This window comes from Dendropsophus ebraccatus, chromosome 6 (genome assembly GCF_027789765.1).
Source record: "Dendropsophus ebraccatus isolate aDenEbr1 chromosome 6, aDenEbr1.pat, whole genome shotgun sequence".
NCBI lineage: Eukaryota > Metazoa > Chordata > Amphibia > Anura > Hylidae > Dendropsophus > Dendropsophus ebraccatus.
Genome location: NC_091459.1, coordinates 115,310,915 through 115,338,314, shown reverse-complemented (window position 1 = coordinate 115,338,314; position 27,400 = coordinate 115,310,915). Strand labels below are relative to the sequence as shown.

At 45.7% G+C, this 27,400-nt stretch overlaps 1 protein-coding gene across 2 annotated transcripts in view; it reads left to right on the top strand.

Annotated features, from left to right (window-relative positions):
- KIDINS220 (kinase D interacting substrate 220) overlaps positions 1–26,657 on the top strand; it is a 99,978-nt gene extending 73,321 nt beyond the window's left edge. Inside the window, exons 23-30 of one of the 2 annotated variants that reach the window (XM_069975703.1) lie at positions 7,761–7,939; positions 8,879–9,102; positions 9,943–10,056; positions 11,533–11,589; positions 20,977–21,114; positions 21,574–21,672; positions 22,019–22,252; positions 22,492–26,657. In XM_069975703.1, the coding sequence (XP_069831804.1) occupies positions 7,761–7,939; positions 8,879–9,102; positions 9,943–10,056; positions 11,533–11,589; positions 20,977–21,114; positions 21,574–21,672; positions 22,019–22,252; positions 22,492–23,724 (2,278 nt within the window). In that variant the 3' untranslated portion in view covers positions 23,725–26,657. The remainder of the gene's footprint in view (positions 1–7,760; positions 7,940–8,878; positions 9,103–9,942; positions 10,057–11,532; positions 11,590–20,976; positions 21,115–21,573; positions 21,673–22,018; positions 22,253–22,491) is intronic. The other variant, XM_069975702.1, reaches the window with a different exon arrangement.
- The last annotated feature ends 743 nt before the right edge of the window (positions 26,658–27,400 follow it).

Sequence of the window (27,400 nt, the reverse complement as noted above, 5' to 3'; positions counted from 1 at the left end):
CACACTCACCCCAGAGATATTTACATTATTCCTGACGTGTCTAAGAAAAGGTTCCAACGTCAGAACAAAGATAAGAGGGGACAGGGGACAGCCCTGCCGTGTGCCATTAAATATGGGGAACGGGGTGGAGAGAAGGCCATTGACCGAGACCTGAGCAGAGGGACACGAGTACAGAGAACTGACCCACGCCAACATATGTGGACCGAGGCCTATATGTCGGAGTGTAGCGAAGAGAAAGGGCCAGCCGACTCGGTCAAAGGCCTTCTCCGCGACGGTGGAGAGGAGCATGGACGGCAGGGCTGAGGACCGGACATGGTGGATGATATTGATGGCCCTGGTGGTATTGTCCCGGGCTTCCCTCGTGGGTAAGAAACCTACTTGGTCTAAATGTATAAGGGGCTGGAGGAAAGGTGTTAAGCGGACCGCTAGTATTTTGGAGAAGAACTTGAGATCTAAATTTAGAAGGGAGGTGGGACGGTAATTCTGACAGTGAGAGGGGTCTTTACCCTCTTTAGGGATTACAGAGATGTGGGCCCGTAGGGAATCTGGGGGGAGTGAGGAGCCAGTGGAGACCACGTTGTATGCAGACAGGAAATGTTCCTTCAGGGGGGGACCAAAGACTTTGTAATAGGGCAGGGTAAACCCATCGGGGCCAGGGGCTTTACCCGAGGGGGTGGATTTAATCGCCCATTCCCATTCCGCGTCAGTGATGGGGGATTCCATGGAGGCAGTGCTCTCCTCCGACAAAGAGGGAAGGCTTAAGTCCCGCAGGTAAGCTGAGATGGTGGAAAGGAGGGAATCAGAGCTGGAAGGACTTCCTGGGGCGGCAAGACCGTACAAATTTACATAGTATGAGCGAAAGGCGTCAGCAATTTGGAGGTTCAAGGAGAGCTTAGAACTGGAGGCAGAGGAGATATGAGGAACAAAGGAATGGGCTCTTTGTGCTCGCAGAGCCCGTGCTAGGGTCTTGCCTGGTTTATTACCATGTTCATAATAGTGACGGCGGCAGCGCGCTAAGGCGGCCTTAGCATTCGCAAAGGTAAGGTCTGGCAGCGCAACTCGAAGGGCGGCCAGCTCTGCTCCAGTGGCCACCGCCAATGTCCTATTATGCTGTTTATCTAGAGTCGCAATTTTGGAGACGAGGGCGAGTATCTTGGCGGAGCGTTCCTTCTTAAGGCGTGTGGCTAGTTTAATGAACGAACTGCGAATGAAAAATTTATGGGCTTCCCAGACCACCAGAGGAGAGGAGTCCGCCGTGACATTAGTCGCAAAATAGTTGGTTAAGTCCGAGCGTACTTCGGCATGGACTCCGGGGTCCCTAAGTAAGGAGTCGTTGAGACGCCAACGCCAGGTCCGTGGTTGGGGAGGGACGAACTATAAGGAAAGAGAGATCATCGCATGGTCAGAGAAGGATATGGGATCAATAGAAGCGGAGATTACAAGGTCCAAGTGAGAGTGTGTAAGAAAGAAGTAGTCAAGGCGCGAGTAGAGATTATGAGGATTGGAGAAGGTGTAATCTGTCGCGTGGGTGAAGGAGCCTCCATACATCCATCAGCTGGTAGGAGTGTAAGGTTTGCTTGGCACGCCGAAGGGAAGAAAAAGAGAGAGAAGAGTGACCCGAAGAGGAGTCTAAAAGAGGGTCAAGAGCCATGTTGAAGTCACCTCCGAGAACCACCACTCCCTCTAAAAAGTCGTCAACCTCCGCGAGACAGCGTTCGAGAAAGTTCACTTGTCCAGAATTGGGGAGGTATATTGTACCAAATATGCAAAGGGTACCGGCCATCTTACCTTTAACAAAGAGATAACGGCCCTCTGAGTCCGACATCTGGGCAACGTACTCCCACAGTGCAGAGCGGGCAATTAAAATAGACACCCCTTTCGTTTTAGAATCGGGCGAGCAACTGTGAAATACATCAGGAAAATTACGATCTGACAGGTTCTGAACCTGATCCTTACGGAAATGGGTCTCTTGAATGAATGCAATCGCTGCACGCTTAGCCCACAAGAGGCGCAAGAGGGAAGAGCGTTTTTCAGGGATGTTCAGGCCCTGCTCGTTAATAGACACACACAGTACCGAGGACATGTTCAGTGAGGAGCGGTTTAGGGGAGGGGAAAGAGACCGGGGAGGGGAACGACCAGCAACTGAAGGGGGACTACCAAGGGGAGGTCCGTGCAAAGGAGGGAAAGAGGGGGAGAAGAAAAAGAAAGACTAGAGGAAACGGGTATCAAAGACCCAGGCACTAGGTGTGGCAGGGACACCCGGTCACCATCCAGGAACCCGTGCAAGAACACCACACGGGGGAGCGCGGGAAGGCAGACCAAGAGAGGCAGCTCGGTCAAAGAGCTCCAGGTAGAGAAGAGAGGAGGTCAGTGGGGACTACACATGGAGAGCAAAGTGTGTGAAGGGGAACTGCAAGAAGAGACAGACGAAGGGGGAGAGAGAAAGAGAGAGACTACGTCTAAAGGCCGCGTAGAGATAGCCACGGGCTGGAGAGTACAGGCACACCTATGGGCGGCCGCAGCTCCAGATGTATTCTTAACAAGGTGCCAACCCGACCAGAGGAGCGGAGGAGTGTCCCCCTTGCCTGAGGGGGAGCCCCAGGGATCACTAAACAACACATAGGGACTGGCGGGCGGAGGGGAGGGGGGAGTATAGGGAGGGATATGGGGGCAGCATGCTGAGGGGCGAGGCAGGGGGGGTAGGGACCAAGGGTGGGAGGGCCACTGTAGTAACTAGGACAGGAGTCGTAGGGGAGGAGATAACTGTACATACAGCTATCACAGCCCTGGTACTGCAACTCTTCCTCGTGTATTAGGTGAGCAGTGCCAGTAGGCGTACTGTATAGGCAGGCCGTAGACGGGGATCAAACTGGCCGTTGGTTCGTAGCAACGGGGAACACATGGACGGAACTAGGCAGACGGGGGGTGGGGGGCGGGGGTGGAGAGGGGAGACAGGGTCAGGGGGGTCGGGGAGGAGAACATCCCTGCCGGGCCTGTGTATACAGGCTATCCACAGTTCTGGGAGGGCACTCACAGGGCAACAAATATAATTGATATCTAAACCAATAAACAGTACATATCAAACCTAGCAACCCCAAACTAACCATACCTTAGGAAAAGCAAAAACACCCACCCACCTCCCCCTTATTACTTAAATAACCCCCCCCCCCCCAAGTCCCACCAACTATACGAACAGTTCCAGTCTCTGGAGCACTGATGAAAGTTCAATGCAGTCCATCACGCTCCCGGCAGGAGCAGACAACTGGCACGACTTTACCGCTGTTGGGGGAAAGAGAGAGTGACAGGGTGGGGAGGAGGGGAAAGAGGGGGGAGGGAGGGGGAAGAGGGGAAGAAGAAAAGGGGACCACAGGGAGGCAGTGAAGGGGTATAAGGCACCACCCGGCGACTGAGTAGCCCAGGAGAAAGGCACAACGTGGTAGCTCCGTTGTAACAGTCGGTCCGGCCAGGTTATGTAGCCTGGGAGTCGAGACAGGTTTTCACAAGTCGTGACGGAGTCTCAGGGTCCAACGGAGGCAGCGGATAGGTAGAACTGCAGAATCCCGCTTCAGTGGGCATCGGTCGGCTGCCTGGGGGGAGAGTGCAGGTCCCGGGGGCGGGGAGAACGGGGGCCTCTTCGTAGCGGCGAACGGGATCTTCGGGTCTCTGAACGAGGAGAGCGGCCACCAGATAGCGAACCCGACACAGGAAGCGGAAGTACCGGGAGAGTCCAGTCAGGCAGATGCAGATGGCCATGATCCAACAGTTGGAGAGCCCCCGGTAAGGGTGCGCAGGATGTAGGAGGTGTTCCCTTTCCGGATGATGAGATGGAAGGGGTAGCCCCACCTATAGGAGGCGTCCGAGTTGCGGATGATGTCCAATAGCGGCTTTAGCAGCGGGCGCATGGCCAGGGTGCGTCTGGAAAGGTCGGGCAAGAGAGTAATTTCGGCGCCCTCAAAGTCCAGTGGACCCAGTTCCCAGGCGCGCTGGAGCAACGCCTCCTTCTGTTGAAAATAGTGAACGCGACAGAGGACGTCCCTGGGGCGGTTTCTGTCCGGTGGACGTGGGCCCGTCACTCTGTGCGTGTGGTCCATTTCAATATAAGTGTCCTCAGGGTCCCCCAGATATTTATTAAAGATGTATCTCGCCGTCCCCACCAGGCGATCAGGGCCAATCTCCTCCGGGAGGCCATGTATCTTTATGTTGTTCCGGCGACCCCGATTTTCAAGGTCGTCGACATGGAAGATGAGGTCCCGGAGAACAGCCTCCTGTGCATCCACGTGGGGGGTCAGAATAGATACCTGCTGGTCCAGCGCGGCATGACGGGTCTCCAGGCCGGTGACACCGGCGGCAACCGCCATCATAGAAGACTTGATTTCCGCCATGTCCCCTGCATGCCTCTCCTCCATGTGAGCCAGCTATGCTGTGAGGTCATCTCGGGTCGGGAGAGCCTGCAGTAAGGACCGGACCTCTGTCAGGAGGCTAGCCGGGGTGAGAGAGGAATGGGGGTCCCAGTCGAAGACGGTCAGTGAAGCCGGGTCGGTTTCACCGGGAGTCCGCAGGAGCTCCGGTAAGAATTGGCTCAGCTCTGGAAAGGCAGGAGCCGTCTTCAGGGCAGTGCTCCTGGTCACAGGTGCGGCGGCCATCTTGTTGCGCTGCTGGGCCGCGTGTGGATGTCGCCGATCAGAGTGGGCAAAACGGGCCAGAAATGCTTGGGGTGATGCCTCAGGGGTAGAGGGGGTCCTCCGAGACCCGGTGGGCATAACGGGGCAAAGAAGGTACAAGTTAAAGTCCCGGTAATGCGGAGCTGTGCCCGGAGCTCAGAGCCAGCACGTCCTCACCAGGAGACTACATCTTATGACAGTCGGGACATCACTTTTTATCCCCTGTCACCAATCATTCATGGTGACAGGGGATAAAAAGTGCCGGGATGCACGTGGCACAAGCGATCAGCGGTATATAGTATATACCGCTGATCGCTTGTACCGGGACCCCACAGGGGGGTCCCCGATCACTGCCCCATGCTCTCCGCTGCCTCCGGTGGCGGAGATCATGGGGTTTTCATTCATTTTAACTTTTCCATCGCTATGAACAGACATTAGTCTGTTCACAGCGATGGCGGCGGCCATCTTGGATCTGATGGCCGCCGGGGGAGGGGGGTTAGTGATCGCCCTACTAGGGGGGGGCTGATCTGAGGTCTGGGGGACACTTATTTCATCTCCCCCCGCCGTAGATTCACGGCGGGGGGAGATGAAAGGCGGCGGCGGCGGCACCGGTAATCCCCTTAACCGACGGCCGCCGCTATAACGTTATTAGCGGCGATCGTCGGTTGGGGGGGGGGGGGCGGGACGGACCCCACACACTGCCCCAACCCTTCAGCTACCTCCTTTAGCTGGGGGGATGGGGTGGGGGCCGTCCCGGCCCCGCAGCCTTATTCTCTGCCATTGCCGTAAAAAGCTGATGGCAGCAGAATAAGGACCCTTAGTGACCGCCGTAAAAAGCCGTATCAACGGTCACTAAGGGGTTAAAGGTGGTGTCCAGCTAAAATTATATATTAAAGTATTGTATTGCCCCCCAAAAGTTATACAAATCACCAATATACACTTATTACGGGAAATGCTTATAAAGTGCTTTTTTTCCCCCTGCATTTACTACTGCATCAAGGCTTCACTTCCTAGATAACATGGTGATGTGCTTCATGGAGCACTATGTGACACTTCATTCACCCTAGCAATCCATGCCGCAATAACCGGCCAGACATGTCCAGATTTTTTGCTCCACAGATCGTGGCGCCGTATACACGTACGGACGTGTAAACGGGGCAATTGAGTAACGTTGGTTTTCTGTTCTGTCCGTAATTGCGGACAGAACAACGGACATGTGAATTAGGCCTAAAGCAAAATCCAGAGGTAAGGAGCATCTTGATGACAGACTGGCAAGAGGATGGGTGCTGGAATGGATATGGTAGATTTGGTGTAGTTTGGATGGGACCATGTTGGTTCTCTGCAGTATTTTCAGCAAAGATTCCATTATGGATACCCGTCTTTCGCCTTTCCTGATCATTGTGAATCATTCGGGCCACTTCCACATCAACTTTCCATCCATATGTAACATCTAACTTAGTTGGGGAGAGGGTACAGTTCCTATAGAGACATAACCTCTCTATAGTATATGGTTGCATCCCATGGCAAGGTGGCGGTTAAAAAGCCTAACATTTGGTGGCTGTAATGAACTGGGTATTAGAGGGACCCTGCCATTGCCTTCATACTGCCTTAACCATGGGTCATCAGGTAGTCCCAGGTAGCTTCTCCTTGCCCAGTTAGTCTTTCTTTATAGATCTGCCACTGTTTAGGTAAAAGGGATCTATCAATCAAGATGTGTCCGACAGGGAGACCACCAAAGAATTCTGTGTCTGTCAGCATGAAAGTGATGACAACTTCCCTTTAAACTAGGACTTCTATACCCTGTTGATGTCTCTTCTGCACACCGCTGTAGTCTCCATCTTCCATCAGACTTGAAGCTCTATTAGTACCTTCCCCCTCCATAGTGATTTTCTTTTGATAGACTTTTTCTCCCCCCCAGGCGATATTAAGTGACCCCTGAATTATGACACAGTGAATTGCGTGGAATCAGCACTAGTTGACTGCTTATTTTGCACTTTTCCCTCTGCAATCTTGTTTTCCTCCTTCTCTTCGGTAGATCTGTTATTGCTCAGTACTTAAATTTGGATTTACTGGCTTAGTCATAAACATTATGGCTTATTGCTCATAAACTTGGGAAATATTCTTTGTCATTTTTCCTTTGTAGCAATGTTTGTTTCTGCGCTCCGATATCCCATCTCTCCAGTCTGAGCCGTTCCTCTTCTGTCAGACAACGCAGAGAGAGATTTGCCGTGAACAGTGCATCTGTGTTCACAATATGTCGGGATTAGACCGGCACAAGGCATCGGTGAAGTCGTGTTACGTGTAAAGTTCACACTGTTCCAAGAATGGTGTAGAACAGATGGACACTGGAGAATGAGCTGCTTTATTGCAACCTTAAAGATGTTGTGCCACCATTAGCACATATCACCTATCTATATAAGTGTATGATAGCAGGGGGTCTGACCACTAGGACACCCTACAGTCTTTTGAATGGAATTCAGAATCTTACACTTAGGGTCCTATTCCACGGGCGCATAGGGGCCCGATCAATAATGTAAAAGTGTGCCGATCTGCTAGATTGGCGCTCATTTACCGGCCTATTCCATGGCCCACGGCGGTCCTGGCCAGTGATTGGCTGAGCGGTCTGTCAGCTAAGACAGGCCGCACCAAAGCTGCTGCGCTCAGGACTGGGAGGAAGGAGTGCAGGAGGAGACCAGCAACATGTTTAGGTAACATTGTCGGTAACATTGTAAAATCGTTGGTCACCCGCTGCGCATTGCTATTCCACGCAGCGATGTGTGGTCAGTGCCCGATGATTTTAGGTTTGAACCTAAATAAACAGCCAATGAGACGATCATCAGCTGATCGTTGTCTCTATTCCACGTAGCGATATGCGGCCGAATTATCGCTCTTTTGAACAGGCCCCTTACTGAACCATTACTCCAATCAGATGGTAAATAGTGGAATCCTATTCTCAACCTTGCTAATGCAACTTATTATCCAAGCCTTAAAGGTAACTTTGTAGAGAGTAAAAATTGGCATAGTTAAAGAAACATCTGTAATTCCTTGATCTTGTGATAATTAATATTTTTATGTATTTTTTTTTTTATCCTGTAATAGAATTTCCAAAAATATTCCTACCACAAAGGATGTGGAGCCCTTATTAGAAATTGATGGCGACATAAGGAGTTTTGAAGTGTTCCTGTCATCCAGGACGCCGGTCCTCGTGGCCCGAGATGTGAAGACTTTCTTGCCCTGTACGGTAAACTTAGATCCAAAACTCCGGGAAATAATTGCAGGTAAATGTTTTTGCTTTCGTTTGTATATTTGAAGGGGTTTTAAGGTAATTCAACTTAATTTAATGTGTCTAATAAGGGAACATCTATTGGTAAAGTTGGTTTACTCCCTTTGTGGGGGTCTTTCTTCCTCTACTGTTTTTAATGCAATCTATTTGCAATGCGATCTGTCTTCATTAACCTTCTTTCTATTATCCTGTTTCTGTGGACACTTTAGCCAGGATTTTAGCCAATTTTATCTCTCTCTCACTACGTGGAAGAGGGATGTAGTCACAAAAGTGTAGTGGGAAGGAGATATAATTGGCTGAATTCCTGGCTACAGTGCACAGCAGGACCAGGAAGTCAATTACAGGATGTACAATAAATAGGAGTGGTTTGTGTCTCAGCATCCAGATCTCCACTTTTATGTGACCCTGCCCCTATATATAAAAACATACCCCAAATAGCCCAGTGAGGTTTTTACATATTTTGTTCCTATGATTGAAGATAAAGTAGAATAGTTTTATGGTGATTTTACGATTTCATGAATCAGTTTAAAAATCTGTTAGCGGTCAGAAATCTATGTGATCCCAGCCACGTCTTCCACCCTTGAGATGAGCGCAATCCTTCAGTGTCTTCTAATAGATAAAGGGAACGGATTGTGTTTACCACTCATGGCCATAGGGCTCTGAGGACAGGCAGATGTCTCCCCATTGGTTGGATGGATATGTGCCTGGAAGCCATTAATTTTTATTGATACGTGAGATGGCTTTTGGCTGTATTACACAGTTTGTTATAGTTTTTCATCATCTGCTCTTGATGTCATTCACTTAGAATCTGTACTGTATTTCTGTGGTAAATGTGTTTGAAGAGTTTATTGTAAAACTCTTACATAACTCTTAATAATGCTAATATTTATCGTTGATCTGTGTGTTCTGAACATTTTTCTTATGCTTATCTTAGACGTGCGAGCTGCCCGAGACCAGATGAATATCGGAGGCTTCCCGTATCCCACCCTACCATTGCAGGATGCGCCGCCCAGGGCGACCTCTGTGTTCAGCCAGCCTTCCTCCGTCTGCTCCTCCTCCTCCTTCAATGGTCCATTCCCGGGTGGTGTTGTGTCTCCACAACCACCCAGCAGTTATTATAGCGGTATGACTGGTCCTCAGCACCCGTTCTATAACCGGGTAGGTCGGGTTATCCAAGCACCTACTATTCTGTATGATCAATGCTGTGTGAATATATTTGTGAGTGTAAGGGAACCACAGATACACACAATTCTATATCATCACTTTCCTTATTCTCAGGATTGGTTTCACCAAAAGCTCATGATAAGATTAGATATGGGTGATATGTTTTCCTACATAAATGTTACTTATCATCCATCTAGGACCAGTATACTGTATGATTGGTCCTGGTACCTTTGCCTATCTAGGGTTAATTTCCCACCATGCCTGGTTATTTTAAAGGACATTGTTCGAACGGATCAGCCCCCCTGATATGTCCACTCCTGTTCCTGGGGAGACAATTCTTAGAACTCTGCCATATGTTATTCCTCTGTTGTTCTTCCTGGACCGGTATGATTTATCATGTTTTTTACCTTTTCCCTTGTCTTTCGGGTGCATCTCTACACTGTCTGATAGCACTAGCTGGACACTCTATATCATGCTGTTTTAGTGGTTTGGAAAAAAAAGGTAACACCCAGTTGTCAATTTATACCAAACTTCCCAGGACTAATAACAGAGGGACATTCTTTTTCACTTGGTTATTCTCATAATGTAAGTGTGACCACTCACCTGGCTTATTGGCTGTGAACACACTGTAAGGTAACACAATCCTATCTACATATGGACTACATATTTATTTACCCTTTGCTCATATTATTATTATTTTTATTATTGTATTTTTATCCTTTTGCTTTTAATCTTCACCTGTTATCATTATTTGCTTTATATCATGTTTCCATTTATTTTTATTCTTTTTCTTTTTGTATATTATTTCCACATGTTTTCTGTTCTTTTCCATAGCCATTCTTTGCACCTCATGTTTACGTGCCAAGGTATTACTTTGGCAACCCCCAACATCCCATGTCACGTCCACCCGTAAAACACAGTTTATCCAGGGATCAATCCACCAGCCTTGTAAGTATTCAGTAGGATATTCATGGCACTAACTTAGGAAAGTGATGTTAATGTTTACTCCTGCTTAACACACCCCATTCCTGTCTGGATGAAGAGAAGTAGCGCTTCTGCCTAGGTGAGGGGAGGCTTGTAGAAATTTAGATTTTTTTTTTTTTTTTTTTTTTATTATTATTATCACTTTGTATAAAGTTTGATTGTTAAAGGGGCTTTCTCACTACAAACATTTATCACTATCCGCAGAACAAGTGCTAAATATGGGATTGGTGGGATCTTGACCATCTTGAACCTCGTATCCCGAGTGCCCCTTGTGAATGAAGTACCACTTTTGGCTCGCAGTCATTCACAAGGGATGACTCTTACTGTTCTTAAAATTTTACCCCCCCAGCGACCTCACGTTTATAACCTATCCTATAGATGATAGGTGATAAATGACTTTAGTGGGAAACCACCTTTTAATGGCTATAACATTGGAGCATGCCACCAGCAATTCAGCATTGGCTTGTGGGCACTCTATCTTGGGGCAATTATTGGCCAAAGAGTCTGACTCTGCTTTGTATAATAGGGCCCAGTGATCGGCCGAAAAACAAGCAGCTGATCAAACACATTGACCCATCAAAAATCATTGCTCGTCGCCTGCACATCTCCCCATGCAATAGTAGGATATGCTGTTGGATATTAAAGGGGTTATCCAGCGCTACAAAAACATGGACACTCTACCCCCTCTCTTGTCTCCAGATTGGGTGAAGTTTGGGACTCGGTCCCATTGAAGTAAATGGAGCTTAATTGCAAACCGCACCTGAACTGGAGACAAAAGAGGGGGGAAAAAGTGGCCATGTTTTTGTAGCGCTGGATAACCCCTTTAACTTCCAATAGGTGGCACTAGAGAGACTTTTTTTTCTTTCTTTTTTTTGTGGAAAGCTTATTTGCATATATTTTTCCCATAGAGCATTGCCTGTAAGCTTCCATGCATCATCTGGTTTTCCTCAATGAGAACCAGTACCTGGAAATACTAGATATACCACATTAAAAAGAGGAACAAAGTTGATAAATAATGCATTACTAGGCCAAATTCTTATATGTAGTAGAGCAAATGGTAGGTATGGTGCAAATATTAAAATCAGAATACAGAAAACGCAATATTCTACCACGGTCCCTCCACCTTTAGTTGTTCCTATCAATCCGCCCAATGAGGAATTGCTGGTGACATCTGGAACCCAGATGAGTGACAAGGCTGTTCACACGATAGTAACACAACCCTGATGTTTCCACCCGTATCCCGTCATTCCCGTTGCTAGGTAACAGCTGGAACATATACAGATGGCGCCACGGTGATACAATTGAAAGCTGTCATTGACATTTCTATATGATGGTGTTGTAGTCTTTGTTCCCTGCCCCTGTGCCCCGGTACTCTTTCTTTGTAGGATGTCTATGATTGTGGGGGGTCTTTTTCAGACTGTGCATTGTTGTGTTGCTTAGGACATTATTGAAGAAGATTCAGCCGAGGCGCTGCCTACTCCCACCCACTCTCCTCTGGTAAAGCCTGCAGTATTGTGGTGCTGTGCTGTGGCATCCCATTGCTTTAGGATATTTAACGCTTGCATTACTAACAGTGTATCATGGTTGTCCAACATGCAATAGACTAGCCTAGAAACTAATTGTGTGACTCACTAGTGTTACTTGACTTATCTGGGTTCATACGGTATGCATTGTGGTTACATTATTATGTCATCTTCATTTTTACCTTTTTGCCTTTTTTTCTTTTATTCTCTTTGTTCACATTGCATTGGGGTATAGTGCAAGTTGTAGATGACCTTGTAACGCATTGATTGCATTTGGCCAAACATGGTCCGATCCTGCTATTGATGAAACTATGGCTGCAGGGCGACTTTGACTGTCACATGTGTCATGGACAGGGATCACAGTGTCTTTGCATTGCAGCCAGTGAAGGTGAATGCAAACTGTGAGTTACTGCGTCACTGGTATTCAAGCAAGTTAGGATTTCTAAAAGTTATCAGATCATGGCAATTTACAATGCAACCTCATTTACTTTCATTAGCTAAACATGGGTAGGGGCACTTTCGTCTTTGGTCTTTGACTTGCATCGCAGCCAATGCCGCCCTGTTGTCCTAGCCTAAATATTCTTTCATGTATGTCCAAATTGAACAGGGTCCAGTCCCACACTTGCCAGGTACTACAGGTTCCATAGCTGGCTATCATTTTATGAGTGGAAAGTAACATAGACTTCCTTGTGTTATGGTGCCTTGTTGAGGTGAAATACCTTGCAAAAATTGGAGCATAAATGTGCTTCTATCAAACTCTTTACGTACAGTCATAGATGACTAAAAAAGTTTAATGGAGAAGTCTGTCTATTCTTAAAATCTGTCAGGGGAGAATTTGATAACAAGTACGAACCTACGTCTCCTTGTGCCCAAGGCAAGCGACAGGACCCCCACCGGGATCTCCGGCACTGCACACTACACGACCCGGCTGATGGACTGCTCAGCCAGTCAGTGACTGGGGCAGGATCCCAGTCCATCAGCTGGGACAGGCATGTTCCCCGAGTTGTGATGTCGTCACAACTCAGGAAAATGCCTTCCTGCAGGGAATCCCGAGGCCTGTCCCGCCACTCATCGCAGGAGTGGGGAGAGGTAAGTTTGTACTTGTTATCAAATTCCCCCGTCGGCTGCTGGGTTTTAAAAATGGCCGAACTTCTCTTTTAATATTGCAGGTTTTCAATCGTGAAAATTCTTTTTAGATCAACTGAAACCTCCCTTTTCTTGGAAAAAAATGAGGTGATTAAACCCCATCCTGCTCTGGCATCTCCCAGTTGAGTTGTTTTGAGAACAAGAATTCATTTTGGCCCCATTTGTTGTCGAGACTAGAGATGAGCGCAGCTCGAGCATGAATACTGGTGACTGAAGAAGTTAGATACAGCCCTAGGGAGTCTGGGAAAACATGGATAGAGCCTTGGCTGTATCCTAGGGCTGTATCCAATTTCTTCAGCCACTTGTATTCGAATGTTGAACGATTGGACTCGAGCATGCAGGAGTTGCGCTCATCTCTATTGTGGATAGTTCTATCACCGTGCACTGGTTATTTCCGTCATTTCATTTCCCTCTCTACCAGAAATCACAGCTTTCCAAATGGGTAAAGATAACATAAATGCGACTGTTTGCAGTCTGTAATATGTAGGCGAGATGTTCAGGCCTAGAAAAAGTTCATTGCTTTGGGAAGAACCTGTTAGCATTTCCATTCAAGCTGATTGAGTCGTTTTCTTGGGAGCAAATAGTCCTGTGTCAGCCAATATATTATGATCATGAAATCTGCTCAGTCTTACATTCCTGGTCGCCTAGAGCTTGTTTTCCACATTGAAACAAGAACATAACAGCCTGTGTCTCATGCCAGGATAACCCTCTTACTGCAGTCATTTGAAGCGATACTGCTGCTGACTCCGTGCCCGAGCAGCTTACAGCCCTCACCGGGCCTTTTCCATGGTTGGGATTATACTTACAATAATCAAACGACAGAAATAGTGCCCAACGCGATTGTAGAGAAACATGTTCACCCTGGATGGTGTCACTGGGAAATGGATGGGGTGAAGAGCATGTTGGCACCAGTAATCCAATGCTACTGGTACAGACCCTACAATTGCATTGAAGATTTTGGGTACAGTCTCTGGGTATAAGCTTCTGGAGAGTAACAATACATTTTGTTAAAAGAAAGAAAAAAAAAATAGTTTCCCCCATTATTCTGCCCCATAACCCATAACGACAAAGTCATGAGTTTAGTTGAAGCTCCTTTGGTTTCCAGTCCACTTGGATGGGATTCCAAGCTTTGCTCACCTGGCTTTGGGTTTTCTGCCATTCTTCTCTGCAGATCCTTTCCACCTCTGTCGGGTTGGTTTGGTGCTGTCGCCATTTTCATGCCTCACATTCAAGTCAGGGCGTTGGAAGGTGAACCTTCTGCCCTGTCTGATGTCCAGAGAACTCTGCCATAAAGCCCAGATTGGTGGAGGCTGCAGTCATTGATGACCTTTTGTAGTTTCTCCCATCTGCACACAGGATCCTTGGAGCTCAGTTGGATTGACCTCTCTTGGTCACCTCTCTTACTGAGCCCCGTCTTCCCCTGATTATTTAGTTTGGTGGGGCTGCTAGCTCTATGAAGAGTTTTATTTGTTAGTTATTTTTATTTAAGGGTTATGGAGGCCATTATGTTCTTGAAAACTTTCAGTGCAGGAGACACTACTTTGTCTCCCTCTCCAGATCTGTGCTTCCACCCAGTCCTGTCTCTGAGCTGTACAGGCATTTCTTTCCTCCTCATGGTTTGGTGTTTGCTCTAATATACTTTGTCAGCTGTGACCTTATATAGATGGGGAGTGGGCGTGTCTTTCAATATCCTGTCCAATCAAATGAATTTTACAGTAATGACTCCAATCAAGGTGAATAAATATCTTAGAGATTTTCAAGAGAAATGGGAGGAGGGACTAAGTCCCAGCAAAATTAAAAAAAAAAAATATATAAAAATATACGTGTGTGTATGTATGTGTGTGTGTGTATATATATATATATAATATAATGTGTGTGTATATTTATATATTCTTTCTTCGTTTTCCCAAGATAATCTCTTAAAGCTTTTATCTTTATTTATTTCCCTTCCTATGCCGCTGTAGTAAATCGGTGTTGAGTAAATGAAAAGGGGCAGCGAGGTTTCCATCCATCTGGCAGGGCCGCGTGCACATGGGCCGCATCGCTCTGACGAATGTTCTTTTCATGGATGCAGTCTTCCGAAATTGCTTTTTCGGATTTGTATAGAATACTTCTTTCTTTTCTCACCTTCTCCCTCTGAGCCGCTGAAAAAAAAAATTAACAAAAAATGTGTAATAAATAAATAGCTGCCAGAACAGGGATGGCGAAATGTCGGCTCCAGCTTGTTCTCTTTTATACTTCATAAAGGGAAGGGGCCTGTTAAATAAAACATCGCTTGTGGGAAGAGATCCATCTGCATATTTAAGACGGATGGCACTCGACATAAAATAGTTATACAGCAAATTGTTCACCCCGTGCTAGTTTGCAATGGACAATTCTCTACTTGCATACTAATATATGGAGCGTGCTGAATCAGCAGCTTAACCCTATATGCCGGCTTATTTATTGCTCAATGAATGATGCTTCTCTGGCAGCGATCTCATGTGTGAGCCCCTCTACCTTCTCATCTATTCTGGCTCTGGACAATGATACCCAGGACAGGGGTCTTGGTATACTGTATACTGGTACCCAGGACAGGGGTCTTGGTATACTGTATACTGGTACAGTCTGTGTGCTACCAAATAAGAATCGGAAAGAAATCTGGTAGTCAGATTTGCCAAATCAGTCGTTCATCTCTGGTTACAAGATAATCCCTTCTACCAGTGATCTAAAAATTAATAGTTTCAATGCTGTAGACCAGCCAGGGATACAAGAATTGAATCCTTACTGCTCTAGACCACCAGGGACTTGTGGGCATGGACCTGTTCACATCCCTAGAACACCAGGCATGCACAAAGTACCTTCAGTGCTCAATACCTGCATAGTGTATCATACTATATGTCAATGCCATTTTGCCCTTTTATATTGGTATACTTTTATAGCTTAGTATTTATTTAGTTTAGCTTTATATCTGGCTTAAGGCCCTTTTTACCTGGGTCGATTATTGTTAAAGAACATTCCTTGGAACGCTTATTTGTGGCCGAAAACATTGAATCAAGATAGCTGCACGATCGACATGGCAATGGTTTGTGCAGCCTGGCCGCGAGATTAATCGCGCCATGTAAAGTCATATATATATTTGTTATAAAGCAACATTGAAACGTCCAGAGCTCTGCCATGAGTCTTGTGAGCGGCTGGGAGGGACCTACAATTTGCAAACAGAGCCAGAGACCTGACCCTTTCCGTTACCCTTCTTGGGAATCAGTGTCCCAGTTCATGGTCCCAGCCTTTCAGGCGTTAGTGCAGACACCCTTTGACGGGTTTCCCCATTTAGGTTTTCATGTTTAGCTGCGGTGGGTTTGGAAGCTTCTGGTCAGGATCTTGCTTAAATTGTGTCCATTATGTAAGCCTGCGGTGCTGCTGTGTTCTCAGTATTTGTCCTCTTAGTTCTGGTTTCTGTAGAATGATGTTGTACAACTCTATAAAGGGGAAATTGTAACACAGTTGTTTTCTTATTCTGAATAATAGTCTCTACTTGTCCATGGTTGTCCCCCCCCCTCTCAAAAAAAAAAAAAAGTGCTCCAAGTAAAATGGAGTTTATGACCATCAGGGTCACATGTGTCATTCCCACAATAAGGCATGTCATGTGTCTTACAGCAGAGCAGAGGTTTTGCTTTCTATACGTGACTTGGCTGGTTTGTATAGCTCTCAGTTTCTAAATGGATGGGAATATTCTGCTTATTGTCCATTGATGTCTAGTGGGATTAGAGAAGGTGATCACTTTGACCACCTAGAATAATCAGGATCATATTACTTAGTATATGAATGCTGGCTTCTTCACATCTGGGATACTTCCACAACTACCACATTCACACTGTAAGAGAACCCATAGTAAAGTTCAGTGTAAACATTATTATACTCCATACTAGAGTTCAGTGAACTTTGAGCATGCTCTAATACACCTGCACTCTCGGCATTTGATTACTGGTGGCTGAAGACTTTGGATGCAGCCCTAGGCAGTCCTGGAAAACATGGATGCAGCCTATGGCCGGGTTCACACTATGTATGACACCAGCTGTGTCACAGAACAGACTGTGTTAGTGAAGTTCATCCTGGCCGGTACTGCAGTACTGGCCGGATGATGTTGATTTTTTATTTGGGATGTGGGCGGATTCAGGTGTGCCTGCATCCAAATTACCCATAGCAGACAATGTAAAGTGCGTCCGGAGACGCACTTTACATTGTCTGCTCTGTCAGTCTTGTGCGGCCACTATTCAGTGAATAGGTGGCTGCACAAAAGTGCAGTTTTTGTTGCTGCCGCAAGGAATCCCGGCCAGAGAGTGTTGTATTCAATGTACAATATGTACAATAGCCCAAATCACTCCTCTGCTCATGTAGAATCCATGTGGTTTGACTGAATAAGTGTTACCACCAGAACTGGCCGTATTAGGTGGACGTTTTGAGAGGGAATTAGAAGAATACCAGGAGGTGCCATAACAAGTATGTAAAAGTGACCTACAGGACCATTCCTTTTAATAAATTCTATGAAAGACTTTTTTTTTTTTTTTTTTTTTTTTTGTGGCTTCATATTTTATCTTTTAATGTAACTTTAAGAAAAATAGGTCAGTAGGAAAGTCTTAGCTTAGCATTAACACATACACCTCCTTTTCCTGGCTGGAGAGTTTGCTAATACACAAAACAATTGGGAAGGAAGACATTGCAGCCATAAAACCCAAGTGATTCTGGGTAATTGGTTCCATGTTGGCTTAGAGGAAGCGTCCAGTATCGCTGCCGTCACAGAGTGCCCAGCCTACCTGGCATCACATGAAACAGGTCAAGTGGATCTCTGTAGGACAGAGTTGTGGTACGTGTCTGGCTGTCGGTACCTGTTCCGTTTTTTTTTATGACATGTCTCTTACATACACTTGTCTCTCCTCCAATATAAACTAATCTGGAGGAAGTATCACCAATTATGAAAAAGCAAACATTTTGTAAGTAATTTCCTGTGTTATAGAAAGTAGAAAGTCTACTCTCCTCGCTAGAGAGTGACTCACTTAAATGTTGTTACCGTGACCATGGGCAACATGGAAACCTGCTGAGTGCCCTCCAGTAGTCAGGTAGATCAGGGTCAGGACATCCTTTATGGTAGTTTACAGTAAATTTCCTTTAAAGGGGCAATTAGAAAAGCATAACCCCTTCCAGAAACAGCACCACTCTTGTCCTTAGTTCCATTGAAGTGAATGGAGCTAAATTGTAATTCCACAAACAACCTGAGGACATGGTGGTGCTGTTTTTGCAAGAAAGTAGCATAATTTTTTTTTTTTTCTAATCCTGGACAAGCTTTTTAAGCTGGCCTTACACCTCAGTTGACAGCAGCCGTCATTCCTGATTACCCCATATACACATGCTTGGGTCCATGCGTACTGCGGTGTATCTTAACATACCCTAGTGGTAAACCCTGAAAACTTAAAGTGACTCTGTACCCACAATCTGACCCCCCCCCCCCCCCAAACCACTTGTACCGTCAGATAGCTGCTTTTAATCCAAGATCTGTCCTGGGGTCCGTTCGGCAGGTGATGCAGTTATTGTCCTAAAAAACAACTTTTAAACTTGCAGCCCTGTGCCCTGACGCGGCCTAGAGTGTCTGTGCATTAGGCGTGCACCCCCCCTCCGTCCCGCCTCCCCTCCCTCTTCATCATTAGGAATGCCCCTAGAACAATTTCTGCTATTCATCACCTGTGTGAACACTGCATGTGAGCTGGATCGTTAAGGCACCTGTGCAGTGTTCACACAGGTGATGAATAGGAAAAATCCTACCCAGGGGCATTCCTAATGATGATGAGGGACAAAGAGGTAGTGCAGGCCTAGGGCACAGATACTCTAGGCCACACCAATTTGACAAAGGGCTGCAAGTTTAAAAGTTTTTTTAAGACAATAATGAAAATCTGAAGGTACAAGTGGTTTGGGGGGTCAGATTGTGGGTACAGAGGCGCTTTAATGTGAATGGGGCCATATGAACTATCCACTGTTCAGTAATAGAAGTTATTATTAGGGGTTGGTAGGCGTCTGTGCCTATAGGCTTTGACTCTAGAGTGGATATAGGTAAATGCTTGAGGAGTTTTGGGGCATTGATAGTTGCCTACAAACCCTTTTAGTGTAGGCTGCATAAATGCATTTTTCCATTTGATTTTTTTATTTTATATTATTGTAGGTTTGCATTGAGACAGCACAGCGTTGCAGAGTGGGGGTGGGGTAATAAAAAAGTGGGTTTAGGGTTCACCAGCTGTTTGCTATGACCTTGTGTTTGACTCTTACATGTGATATCGCTCCTTCCTCCAATCTGGGTCATAATAGATAGGAGTATTACATTCTGCTACACATAACTGTACTCGTAAGAGGAAGCGGTGTATAGGGAATGGATAGCTCTTATATGACTATTTGATTTTAGATGTTATGTAGGTCAGAGAGTTCATGCAGGGCTATTCATTTACTGTATACAAATGTACATTAGGTTCAGGCTACCTTCCCTATCATCTGATAGCCGCCAGAATTGTGTGATTTACTAGGTGGATTCATAGATTGGACTCAGACCTGGTGTTTGTGGCCTCTTGGTGTCATTTAAGTCTTTTCGGCTATGATTACACTTGTAATTTTTTATACCTTTTAGTTTAGCTTAAGTCAGAGATGTGAATCCAACATAGGCTGCAACAAGGCTCCCGCAGCACAGAGGATTGGGCAAGTTAATATTCCAAGTGCCTGATCCTACTTTCCTCTGATATCTGCATTTGAAGAAGTGCTGGGTAGCGACCATACACTTTAGACTCATTCTAAGGGCCTTTTACACAGGTCGATTATCAGCAAGGACTGATGCTAGAAATGCTTATTCAGCTAATCAGCCTGTGTAGAAGTGTCAGCGATCTGCCGGGGAGCAGGAAAACACTCGCTCGCTGGCTGATCTTGTCTCTTGTGCAGCCCCATAAACCAATGCTCTTCAATTCCAGTCCTCATGACCACCAACAGATCATGTTTTGAGGATTCCCTTAGTATTTCCCAGGTGATATAATTATACTCCAGGTCACATGCTTCATTTGTATGAGATATTCACAAAACATGATATAAGGACTGGAATTAAAGAGGTTGTCCAGCAAAAATCTTTTTCTTTCAGAAAGGTGTCAGAAAGTAATATAGATTTGTAATTTACTTCTATTTAAAAATCTCCAGTCTTCCAGTACTTATCAGCTGCTGTATGTCCCGCAGGAAGTGGTATATCCTTTCTAGTCTGACATAGGTCTCTATAATGACACCTCTGTCCAGATCAGAAGCAAATCCTCAGAGAAAACCTCTACTGCTCTGGACAGTTCCTGTCTCGGACAGAGGTGGCAGCAGAGAGCACTGTGTCATACTGGGAAGAATGTACCACGTCCTGCAGGATACGCAGCAGCTGATAAGTACTGGAAGACGTAAATTACAAACCTATATAACTTTCTGAAACCAGTTGATTTGAAAGAAAAAGGTTTTTGCCGGAGTGCCCCTTTAAGAAGCACTGCTATAAATCATCATTTATCAGCCGCATGTCTCCCTGTGTAAAAAGGAGATGCGCAGCTGATAACAATGTATTTAATGGCTTCACGAATGATGCAGGGATCATGCATGCGTCCGTAATCTCCAAGTGCAGATACATATAATGCCTATGTAATATAAATCATGAGGTTATCCTGTAGTTATCTAGATTAGCAGGGTAATTCACGTATCATCACGTATTAACACCATCTAATGTCTCACCGCATCTCATGTGTTGGAGTGCATTCTATAACTACTGTATATCTCTAGAGCAGGGATGGGGAACCTTCAGCCCTCTGGCTGTTGCAAAACTACAATTCCCATCATGCCTAGACAGCCAGAGCTTTAGCTTTGGCTGTCCAGGCATGATGGAAATTGTAGTTTTGCAACAGTTGGGGGGGCCATAGGTCCCTCATCCCTGCTCTAGAGTGTCCACTAATGTAGCATACTCTATTGGGCCGATGTGAGATGACTATAATAAGGCCAAATTCCCATTGTTCTGCAGAACCTAACTTGCATCATTGTAGATTCCTATGATAAACCAAGCTGACACAGACATCTATTTTAGCTGGAGCCTGCTCTGAATGTCATGTTCGGTGTGTACAGAGCAGGCAGATCTGCAGGGACTATTACAAGTAACTTGTTGCCAGCCCTAAACCATTTTGTCCTCTTACAGGTTGCAGGCAGCAATGTTGTCGGACCGCACAGTTCTGCCCTGGGAGCCATGAACGTTGATGCTGTGTGTGAAAAACTCAAGCAAATTGACGGTATTGACCAGAGCATGTTGGCTCAGTACACCGCAACCATCCGCAAGGTAGGTGAAGTCTATATACTGCTGGGTAATCCATTCAAGAGATGACAGGACTTGCGTTTTCACACATCGGCTGATTGGGCCATTCTGACCTGCTCTAAAGTCATTGGGGGAGATTTATCAAACATGGTGTAAAGTAGGACTGGCTCAGTTGCCCCTAGCAACCAATCAGATTCCGCCTTTCATTTTCCAAAGAGTCTGTGAGGAATGAAAAGTGGAATCTGGTTGCTAGGGGCAACTGAGCCAGTTTCACTTTACACCATGTTTGATAAATCTTCCCCATTGTCACGTCTTCCCGTGTAATTGTGGTTGTGTAGCTGACAGTTGACTGCAGGAAAGACAACTGATCGAGCGCTGTAAACAATCGGCGATCAGTGCTCAAATACAGGCCGTCCAATGCGGCTGTTATGGGTGGCATGCCAGTATGTCTGCTGTGATTTATTTTTAAAATTTTTATCCTAGGCAAACATCAATGGACGTGTCCTGGCACAGTGCAGCATGGAGGAGCTGAAGAAAGAGATGAGCATGAACTTTGGTGACTGGCACCTATTTAAGAGCGCGGTAAGGATGGCTATGACATATACCGTCACACATCCAGTGACTGAGCTGCAATGCCAAATACAAACTGGGGGCAACTGGGTGTCGCTGTTTCTGGAGGAAAGCAGATATGTTCTTTTATTCCCAGATAAACCCTTTAAGTATTTAAAAGATTGAAATAAGTGTAAGAAAATGATTTGGCCTTCATTGTCCTAAATAGATCAGGAAACAAGTGTCTTCTGTTTCACAATCCTTCACAAGGTTGTGTGGAAGACTGGTGTGCGAGTCACATAAGTGTGAAGATTCGGGTTGGAGAGGCGTTTGCTCCTTGTAGAATAATTATACTAATGCCGTCCTTCTCTTGTAAAAGGTTCAAGAAATGAGAAACTCTGAAGTGCCGCAGATACATCCTGAAGAAGCCCGAATGCCGGAGCCGGTCAGAAACGTAGGAGCTCACAGTGACATGGGCCGGCGTACAGTGCCAAATCCAGACATGCCCCACACTGACCTTGCCAACCAGAACTATGATTTTGGCTTCAGTTTTGAGGAACTTAACACACTTGGTTTTGAAGAGGCTCCGCGAATTAACGGCATGAACTGGCAGGTATGAGATACTGAGGGGTATATCCTATAAACCATGGTATGGACTACTGTAACCAACCAAAGGATTTACCTGTGTAGCCTTCACATGCAAAATGGCAGCTGATATCTGAAGGTGTAGTTTTACTACATTTACCTCATTAGCAATATATTCCTATTATTTCCAGCCTAATCCTGTTATGGATTATACAAATAAGACACTGGTTTTGTACTAATGTTTGTTTTAACACATTCTTTTTTCAGGGAAGGGCACCTAGGACTCCAAGCTTATCCAGTCTTAATTCCCAAGAGTCCAGCAATGAGATATCGAGGCTGACTGACAAAGTTCAGGCAGAATACAGAGATGCCTACAGAGAGTACATCGCCCAGATGGCTCAGATAGAAGGGGCAGTGGCATCGACCACAGTAAGTGGCAGATCTTCTCCAATGAGCTCCAGTGCCTACTTCATTGGGCAGAGTACATCTGTCAGCTCCTTGCACTCTTCCTCGGAGCAAGACAAAGCGAAAGACACAGACCCGAAGCAAGAAGATGGAAGGAAGCCTTTCATGTTGAAGAGAAATGATGTGGTTGATTATACATCCTCAACCGTGTCCACCACAGATGCTTCTCCCTTGGATCCAATCACTGAAGAAGATGAAAAGTCTGATCAGTCTGGTTCCAAACTGCTTCCTGGTAAGAAAAGTGCCGAGAGATCCAGCCTCTTCCAAGCACCAGATATAAAGCTTAAAGGAAGTGGCCTGCGCTATCAGAAGCTCCCAAGTGATGAAGATGAGTCTGGGCCAGAGGAATCCGATAATACTCCTCTTCTTAAAGATGGCAAAAAGCCAGATGCAACTACAGACAAGAAAGTGACTGACCATGGAGCGGAGCCTGTGAGAACATTCATTAAGGCCAAGGAGTATCTATCTGATGCTATCCTCGACAAGAAAGATTCCTCTGACTCTGGCGTCAGGTCCAATGAAAGTTCCCCCAATCATTCGCTCAACAACGAGGCTACGGATGACTCGCAACTGGAAAAAGCCAACCTCATTGAGCTGGAGGATGATCGCTTGCGAAGTAAGCGGGGAATACCCAATAGTCTGAGTGGCCTTCAGGACCCCACCATAGCACGCATGTCAATCTGCTCCGAAGACAAGAAAAGCCCATCGGAGAGCAGTCTTATAGCCAGCAGTCCCGAGGAAAACTGGCCAACTGGCCCAAAGGGCTTCAACCTGAATCGCACTCCCAGTACCGTGACCCTCAACAACAACACCGGGAACCAAAACTTCGATGAAACGGCAGAAGCAAAAGGAGAGTCTCCGATCATTGTGGTCCCAGGGTCCAGCCCAGTACACAACGAAAACCTGAAGCGAATGACCCACAAGAGAGGTCAACGTTCAGGGTACAGCCGGCTGGCTAAAGATGCCTCAGAGCTGCACACAGTCGCCTCCTCTGACACCGCTGGCTTTGCAGAAGAGCGAGAGAGTATCCTTTAAACGTAGTCTCCATCTGTTCAGCCTGTCCATGTGCTCATTCCATCCTTTTTCCACATCCTTTTCATCATCCGCCCCTAAAAGCCTCCAACAGATTGTGGTCCTTAACATTGTTTCCTTAAAATGACCTGGAAAATATTTAAGTGCAAAAACCAGCAAGTAACGTAATAAAGAGCACAGAGTCCCATCCTCATCGGCTGTAGTCCCGACACTGCCAATGTTTTCTTATGAGAAGAGAAGATCTGGTTTCGATCTCGTCCTACTTAAAGGGACACTATCACTTTATCATTCTCTTTGTCCACCACATTGGGGTATTCATTCACCATACATGTAATTTGTCTTCATGAAATCCATTTGCTCGCTCTATTACGTTGGTTTATGGATTGGGAAGGGGGGAGTAGCCACTCGTCTCTAAACAGGACTATCACGTGGACTTGGCTCTTGTCATGTTTTTTTGATGGTGGAACAGGACATTGTTATTGCAACGTAATGTTCTCAGTTATTAGAATTCATGGAGCCTTTGAGGGAACCATATAAGTGATAAAAACAGGGCACTGACATACAAACCACCATATAGTATGAGCAGAACATTAGCCCTAAGGACATTGGAGAATTGCAGCCCTGACTCCCCAGTAGGCCGAGGGTTGCTGTAAAAAAAATATATATTTTAGCACCTTGGAGATGTAGATGTCATTGCTGCCATGTTTTAATTTATTGATGGTGTCCCTTCAAGACTGCAAGACGTTCATTATGTGCTGTTATGTTTTATTATTGTGTTACATTCATATAGAAGTAACTAGGGTTGGATATACTGTCCATACAACCGTATTACAGTGTCTGAAAGCTTTAGTTGCACAGTTTATTGTATTCCTTGTAGAAGTCTTCGCACGCAGGTGCATGTATAGGGCAGATGGCCATACCAATCAAAGGGTAAAGAACATTGGCTAAATGACCTTTTGGGCCCCATGCACGCTGTTATATTAAGGGCTTTGTTATAGGGCATCCTTGGATGTGTATGGGGCCGTGCTGTGACTGCATATGTTGTGGGTATATACAGAAAAACACTATATACTACCAAGGATATAATGATAATATAGGTAAGACAAGAGGCCCATACCATAGTAGTAGTGGTAATACACTCTAAATGAAAGTAGCTTTCACACGCTTAAGGGCAGTGGTCTCTAAGCTGTAGCTCTCCAGCAGTAGCAGGACTACAACTCTCAGCATGCTGGGAGATAGCTGAACAGCCACAGGTTGGAGACCACTGTTATAGGATATAGGAATGCTCTTCGCCTATCAACACATATGTAGATGTTCACAGTACATCCTTTTGTCCAATGTACCAGGATGTGAAGAATTCTACAAGACCACTTTCATGCTTCGTCCCTCTGATCTGCCATTCTTCTTCATTGTTGATCTGTGTTGTATTTGCCTTGGTTCTACATATTTTCCAGGGTCTACGGTACAGGGTATACCTGTTCATCATGTGTAGCCTGTAACTGTTTAGAAATGACTCTATGTGCCATAACAGTAGTGACTGTACACGCCGTAAAGTGTTTGTGGTGCATTCATACAGTATAGTCTGTAACCGGACTGCATGTTCTAGATGTCTTCATCTGATGAGTCGGGACCCTGTATCTCTTCTTGGCCTGTGTTCTTCTAGTTATGTGTGTTGTGGTTCTCTTTGGATGTGATACACGTTAAGTCGATGTATAGACTAATCTGGCAGAACATTAAACCAAGGTAGATGTCTCTATGGTGCCCATAAACATTATATGACCATCTCCCATTGTGACTGATCAGGAGATCTGCTCCTGGCCAGATATTCTTTTAAGGGTCCAGCTTCTGCCACAACTCTTCGGATGCATGCAGCAAAACGTATTGGATGTTTGTCCCTCGTGTAGCTGTAACGTTTGACATCGCTCTCTATTGGCCATTGCTTGCTATGGTGTCATATTGATGTACAATGCTCCTGTGATGCAGTATCTGTGAGGGTCAATGATACATGGTCTACCAGACAAGCAGGCATTATATGACGTGCACTGCTAAAGATGAGACTTATTTGATGATGATATACATACAATATAGGCTTGTAATAGGCGTAAGGCCAGTCTGGTAGATATTCCCTCATTCGCTCATAGGATAGTCCTGATCTGGCTCTGTTAGGTCTTCTAAAATACTGGAAAGGCAGCATGAGTTAGAGGAGGAGATACAGAATTCAGGAATATAAAGTCTATATTATAGAGCAGGTGTTTAAACTTGCGCCCCACCAGCTGCTGCAGAACTACAATTCCCATCATGCCTGGACAACTAAAGCTTTGGCTATCCAGGCATGATGGGAATTGTAGTCTTACAACAGCTGTAGGGCTGCAAGTTTGACAACCTGTTTTACAGATGATTCGAATTAGCTGTATTAATGTTACGTGTGCCGATCCCCATGCCCACACTTGTTAGATAGCTTTTTGGCGGGGATGCAGGACTTGCTTTCTCCCTGACCTCTGGTTCTCACAGCTGTTGGAAAACTGAAGCTTCCAGCATGCTGAGACTTGTAGTTTTTACAGCATCTGGAGGGCCACAGGTTGGAGTATGCTGCTCCTGGAAGCATCATTAAAAACCACCCATCCCCGAGCTCTTCACCTCCTCCTCTACATCTGCTGAAGACGAAAAAAAAAAGTACTATTAAAAATTCATAAATTCCAGCCCATAAGGACATCACATGAATTCGTTCGCATCAGAATTTTGGAGAAATACTTTAAGGAGAGAGAAGGGGTGTATGTTTAGTGCCATGTTCCTTCAGCTATACTGCATCACGCCTATAGGGACACTGTCTGTCTATGGAGCTTGCATGGCTGTATTGTAAACTTTCTTATTAAAGTGATGTAAACGGTTTGATGTTGTGAAAAGTGGAAATAAACATCTGACGTGCGCTGCTGTAACTTCTGGTGTCTTTATTGTAGATTTTTAGTGTGACGTTACATTACACGCCTTTTTTTTAGGCATCTCAGAATTTTCTTTTCTTTTTTCTTGTCCATTGGCTGATCGCTGGCCCTACTACACGTGGTGATATTGACCTTATTTGACAGATCATTGGCCCGTGTGATGGGGCTTTAGCCTGGACCGTTTTCTACATGAGAATGAAGCACATGTCCCATCTACCTAAAGACTGTCATTTACTCTCTGTTTGATGTAATGTGTACAGTGTAACGCCAGCTATACACATTAAAGGGGTTATCCAGCGCTGCAAAAACACGGCCACTTTTTTCCAGAGACAACACCACTCTTGTCTCCAGGTCAGGTGCGGTTTGCAATTAAGCTCCATTCACTTCAATGGAACTGAGCAGCAAAACCCCGGCCAAGCTGGAGACAAGAGTGGGGCTGTCTCTGGTAGAAAGTGGCCATGTTTTTGTAGTGTTGGATAACCCCTTTAAAATTGGCTGAACCTGACATTTTTGGAGGGATTGGCCAAGCATCTAATGTCTGTTAAGGCCACCAGACCCTGCAGGTGTCTATGAAGGGAAGGCTCAGACATGTTGGCTTTCAGTATGCCCAATCCTTTTGGTCTTCGGGAGATAAGGTGCTATGAGACTAGCCATTTTGATTCAGCAGAACGTGCATGAGGATCAGGGGAAGATAGCTGTGGGCAGATAGCTAGCTGAAATGTATTGAGCAGATTAACCAA